Source organism: Octopus bimaculoides, chromosome 4 (genome assembly GCF_001194135.2).
Source record: "Octopus bimaculoides isolate UCB-OBI-ISO-001 chromosome 4, ASM119413v2, whole genome shotgun sequence".
Classification (NCBI taxonomy): Eukaryota; Metazoa; Mollusca; class Cephalopoda; order Octopoda; family Octopodidae; genus Octopus; species Octopus bimaculoides.
Genome location: NC_068984.1, coordinates 59,088,190 through 59,094,535, shown reverse-complemented (window position 1 = coordinate 59,094,535; position 6,346 = coordinate 59,088,190). Strand labels below are relative to the sequence as shown.

Sequence of the window (6,346 nt, the reverse complement as noted above, 5' to 3'; positions counted from 1 at the left end):
AAAAAAAAAAAAAAAAAAATATATATATATATATATATATATATGGGGACACGGACACACACACACACACAGCATCATATCATCATTATTCAGCATCCACTTCACTATGTTTGCTTGCATCAGATGAAATTTGTTGAGGCAGATTTTCTACAGCCAGATGCTCTCCCTGTCACCACCACTCACCTGTTTCCAAGTTGGGTAATATTCACCATGGTCAGACATGTTTTTTATAGAAGATGATGTTTGTAAAATAGTGATGTTCATTTACAGCCATCATGTGATGTCTCAACACGCACGCACATATATATGTATGTATGTGTGTACATATATCTTTTATCTTTTACTTGTTTCAGTCATCAGACTGCAGCCATGCTGGGGCACTGCCTTGAAGAATTTTAATCAAATGAGTTGACCCCAATCGATATTTTAATGTTAAAACTGGTACTTATTTTATTGAATTCTTTTTGCTGAACTGCCAAGTTACAGGGACATAAACATACAAACTCTAGTCAAGCAGTTGTGGAGAATGTATACACACACACGCACACATATATATGACAGCCTTCTTTCAGTTTCTATCTACCAAATCCACTCACAGGGCTTTGGTTGGCTTAAGGCTATAGTAGAAGACATTTCCCCAGGGTTCCACCCAGTGAGACTGAACCTGGAACCATGAGGATGTGAAGCAAACTTCTTACCACACAGCCACGCACACACACAGAACGGCTTCTTTCAGTTTCCATATACCAAATCCACTCATAAGGATTTGGTCTGCTTGGGACTATAGTGGAAGATATCTGCCCAAGGTGCAATGCAATGAAACTGAACCCAAGACTACATGGTTGGGAAGCAAGCTTCTGCATTAGTTTTTGATGATAAGTATTCAACTGTTTATTCAACTGGATTATCCAGTCATTGAATTAGCATGCAAGTGGTTGAGTATTCCAGAGACACATGTACTCTGAAAGTAATCTTCAGGTAGAAACAGCATGAATCAGTGTGCAACAAAGTTGGACTTTTGAATTACAGGTATATTCTACCTGATGGGCTTTCACCCACTTTCTTTTTACCTTCCTTTACTCACAAGGCTTTGATTAACCCAAAGCTATGGTAAATAACATTTGCTCAAGATGCCATGCAGTGGAATAAAATCTGAGGTCTTACATATATATATATATTTATATATATATATATATACATACAGACACACACACACATTTAAAGTTTGATGCTCTACTGACAGAGCGATGTAGGTAAACCATGGTGGTGACCAATGCCAGTGACATGTAAAACACACCGGTGTTGGTGACACATATAGGGCACCCAGTACATTCTCAAGAATAGTTGGTATTAGGAGGGGCATCCAATCATAGATAGACTGGAGCCTCATGCAGCTCTCTGGCTTACCAGCTCCAGTCAAACTGTCTGACCCAAGCCAGCATGGAAAAGAGACATTAAATAATGACTATGATGATGATGATGATGATATACATAACATGCTTACATCATATATTGATTAAGGATGTAATTGCCATCAATAATGTAAATCAGTAACTTGATTACAAGAATCCTGTGACCAACAATGCAAGAGGTCACAATTTTTCATATAAAATGAATATCTTGGTTTATAATTGCATGGGTTTCATTAGAACCGAAAGAAAAGAAAGATATTAATTGCTTTGTTAGTTACTATTTTTCTTTCTCTTTGTGTTTTCAGGTTTATACATTTTTGTTTAATGTATATGCATGGGTATATGTGTGTATTTTGACATAAAGAATTTAAATGCCTAAAAGTTTTGAAATTATTATTAATTTGAGGTAACGGTTTTTGTTTTGGGTTATCTTTCTTGTTAAAAAACAAAAAAATCAAATATTACCTCGATCATATTGTGGAATTTTGTGGTGTGTTTTGCAATTTGAAGTATTCAAGAGACTTTCCGTTATTGCTGAATGTCAAGGATGGTTCAGATTATCAACTAGCCTTATTGTACTTTGTCAAGGACGGTTGAGATACAAAAAGATTTTTCACCTAGAAAATAGAACATAACTTTTGAAATAATGAGATTAGCTTAGGAGGTCATGAGGGAATAGTGAAGAGGAGATGAACAAGGAAAGTGAGGTAGTTGAATAAGAGAAGAGAAGGAGGAGAAGTGAAAAAAACAAACAAACCATAAGAAGAAGCAAGAGGACATTTTTTGAGTCAATAAAATCAACCCCAGTACTTGATAACTATTTTATCAACCTCCTGTGAACAAAATACAAAGTTGACCTAGGTGGGATTTGAACTCAGGATGTATAAGGCTATAAATAAATGCTACAAGTTATTATACTGTGTGGTACTCAAAATGATTTGGCATTAGAGAGAACAACAAATAAGCATGGAAGAAGAAAGGTGAAAAATAGTTGAAGAAGCCGGAGAAGGGAAAAACAAATATAGTTGAAAGTAAAATGTTTGCTGTTGTTACTAACACCAGCTTGATTGAACAGATTTATGATCAAAGGCATTCTACCTGAGGTCATCCCATCTTTTATTCATACATAATGTGTCTAGAAGCACATTATCCAATGCGCCCTTCCTTCAAGATGGTAACCTGTGAGATGAGGAAGACTTGGCTGCTATTTCTTGCAGATCAATCAACCATTAAAGGTTATCCTTGCTTGCTCAAAATGTTTGAAGTTAAGTCAAAATGGTGAAGTTACCTCAAAGGCTTTTGTCCTCATTGTCTCATGGATTAGAAGAGAAAGTTTAATACAAGTAGAAACATTTAAAAGAGATATACATATCCAATGTACAGATTTGAAAACAAAATATAAATCAGATTTTAAATTAATATAATGTTATAGAAAATATTAAAAATTTATGCTAATGTATTCCAATAAGCTGTACTATAAATAAAAACAACAGCAACAGGATAAACTGAAAACAAGTTACAGATTTCATATATATATATATATATATATATATATATATATATATATATATATATATATATAATTATCATTTCGAATGAGATAGCATAGCATTTAACCAATGCTTAGAATACCATGATATCCATGTATATCCAAATTCCAATCAGGTATTAAATATAATTTGCCCTATGATTTTCTTTTGGTATTATATACATTTGAATAATTTACAGTCTGTATATTCCAGAACAAAATAAAAGGGATTTGGTTAAACTCTAAGGTTATGTTAAGGATTTTGACCAAATCATCTGTTTTATTCTGCTCTCAGATGGATGGATATCTATATCTATATCTATATCTATATATACACACACAGTAGAACCTCGCAGGATGAGTGGCCCATTGTATGAGTAATTGACTGTACAAGCCGAGATCTTTGTGAATTTTTGTCTTGAGGTATGAGCGGAAATCTGCAGTACGAGCACACAAATCATCCATCTTTAAGGTAATTCAGTTAATAAAACCAGTTTACATATTTCTTTTGCATTCTCTTTTTTATAATTGTCATTTTACTTGTATCTACACCTTTTCATTTGAGAAGTTTTTGGGGGCTGGAACAGATTAATTATATTCTAGTTAATTTCAATGGAGAAAATTGATTTATAAAATGAGTAAATCATAAGACAATCTCTGTCATGGAATGAATTAAACTCATACTGTGATGTATCACTGTATATCTACACACACTCACGCATATATATAGGGTGTACAAGGTATTTGAGGATTTACCTTTTTTGGAGCATTGCTGCATTTTTTTGTTAACTCTGTATAATCTTTGTTTCAGAAAATAATAATGGTAAGCCCTCAGCTTACTCAAGAAATGAAGAGGCATGCTGTTACTGTGGTTATAAAGGCTGAGCATAACAATTTAGAAATATCACGATTTTTAAAAGTTGCCAGGTCTTTCGTCTACAAAGTTTGTAAGGAGCTAGAGACTGAAGATAGAAACATATCACCAGTATCAAAGCATAAAAAGCATTCTAAATGCTCTGAAATCATCAGAACACCTGAATTTATCCAACAAGTTCAACAGACCATTGATTACAATCCCAGAGAGTCCATAAGGTCAGTTGCAAAAGATCTCCATGTGTCAGAAGGAACAGTCAGAAATGTTGTCTATGAAGACATCAGATCTAAGTCTTATATGATGAAGAAAGGTGAATTTGTCAGAAAAAGTAAAAGAAAATCACTACATCAGATATTAAAGGCTCTTAAACTGAAAAATCTAGCAGAAGAAGATTTCATTTCGTTTTTCTCAAATGAGAAAAACTTCAACCAAAATCAAAAAGTTAATGGAAGAAATGACAGATGGTTATGTGCAGACCCTTCTGAAGTTATGCATACAAAATTTCCTGCAACTGTCATGGTTCTAGGGGTTGTCAGCAATGAAGGACATGTAATGCCTCCTTACTTCTTTCCACAAGGCCTTAGAGTTAACTCTGCCGTGTACATTAAGGTCCTGGAAATAATTGTTAAGCCCTGAATAGACAGTGTATGTAATGGAAGGCCATATGTGTTTCAGCAAGACCCTGCACTATCACACATGACTCTTGTAACACAGAGGAATGGATGGCCGAAAATTTTTTATGATCACATAACCTCTAACATTTGGCCTCCTAATTTCCCAGATCTCAATCCATTGGACTATTACATGTGGAGTGTACCAAAGATTCTTTGAAAGCTGCCATAGTCAGAGTATTGTCCAAAATGAACCAGAACTACTTGATTTGAGCATGTAGATGATTTAGATCTCATATAGAAGCAGTTGTTGAAACTGAAGGTGACTTTATTGAATACCATTACAGAAAAGGTTTATTTTTATCCTCATTTCATTTTTTGATAAACAGAGTTATTATCTGTTATTATATATTTGTTTTTTTTTATAAACATAAATCTGTCCTCAAATACCTTACTCACACGCTGTATATATATGGTTCATAACAAAATTGCAAAAAGAATTTTGCTAGCACAGGTCGTCCAACCCATGCTAGCATGGAAAACGGACGTTAAACGATGATGATGATGATGATGATGATGATGATGATGAGGTTGCAGGTATGATGGAAAAACAGTCTTTATTGATACTGGAGATCCATGTTTTAATATTTACCAAAACTATAGGACAGTGAAGTCCCTATACAGTGCTGGATTAGGTTTTATGTTTTCCAGTTTAGTGTGTTAAACTTTTGAATTTAAATTTGCTTTTATTGATTCCAATATAAGTAAGTACTAACATTATTACTTATATTGTTAGTAAGTACTAACATTATATAACATAACCATCTGTCATTTCTTCCATTAACTTTTTGATTTTGGTCGAAGTTTTTCTCATTTGAGAAAAATCAAATGAAATCTGCTAGATTTTTCAGTTTGTTTAAGAGCCTTTTAGATCTGATGTAGTGATTTTCTTTTGCTTTTTCTGACAAATTGACCTTTCCTCATCATATAAGACTTATCTGATGTCTTTGTGGACAACATTTCTGACTGCTCTTTCTGACACATGGAGATCTTTTGCAACTGACCTTATGGACTTTCTGGGATTGTAATCAATGGTCTGTTGAACTTGTTGGATAAATTCAGGTGTTCTGATGATTTCAGAGTGTTCAGAATGCTTTTTATGCTTTGATACTGGTGATACATTTCCATCTTCATTTCTATCTTTCTATCTTCATTTCTATACATTTCTATCTTCAGTCTCTAGCTCCTTACAAACACTGTAGACGAAAGACCTGACAACTTTTAAAAATCGTGATATTTCTAAATCGCTATGCTCAGCCTTTATAACCACAGTAACAGCATGCCTCTTCATTTCTTGAGTAAGCTGAGGGCCTGCCATTTACCAAAGAAGCTTTGTGCTTAAGAAAGAATTGAGAACTAATGATTGTGGGGGTAAGTTTCCAACGAGTTTAGTGTAATGGCTTCAGCCATTACACTAAATGTTCATGAGAGCAAATATTTGAAGAAATGAATGTCCTTCCTACTACAAAGCATTTAACATTGAAGAGGAATAACATTTTCTTCAGTTATGTAAACTAAAGCATGCTGGGTTTATACAACTTATCTAGGGATACAACACAATGATGGCTCATTTTTATACAACCCAAGTCTTTTAACTACTCTTCAATAACAGTTTTACTTCAAAATAGGTGACTTTTCTATATTATAAATTACCCTTAATTGTTTCCTATGATTTTTTTAATTGCATAAAGCAATGCTACAGAAATACATGACATTTGTATAAACAGTTCAACACATTATCCACTCACACACACACACACACACACATATATAAATAAATATATATATATATAACCCATGCTAGCATGGAAAGCGGACGTTAAACGATGATGATGATGATATATATGTGTGTGTGTGTGTG

At 33.8% G+C, this 6,346-nt stretch overlaps 1 protein-coding gene across 13 annotated transcripts in view; it reads right to left on the bottom strand.

Moving 5' to 3' along the window:
- Window positions 1-6,346, bottom strand: part of LOC106881796 (regulator of G-protein signaling 17) — a 378,661-nt gene that overhangs the window by 126,217 nt on the left and 246,098 nt on the right. For 12 of the 13 annotated variants that reach the window (XM_052967117.1, XM_052967106.1, XM_052967119.1 and 9 more), the window contains one exon: window positions 1,878-2,029. The exons of the other annotated variant lie outside the window; for it this stretch is intronic. In XM_052967117.1, the coding sequence (XP_052823077.1) occupies window positions 1,878-1,886 (9 nt within the window). In that variant the 5' untranslated portion in view covers window positions 1,887-2,029. The remainder of the gene's footprint in view (window positions 1-1,877; window positions 2,030-6,346) is intronic. 13 annotated transcript variants of the gene reach the window in all.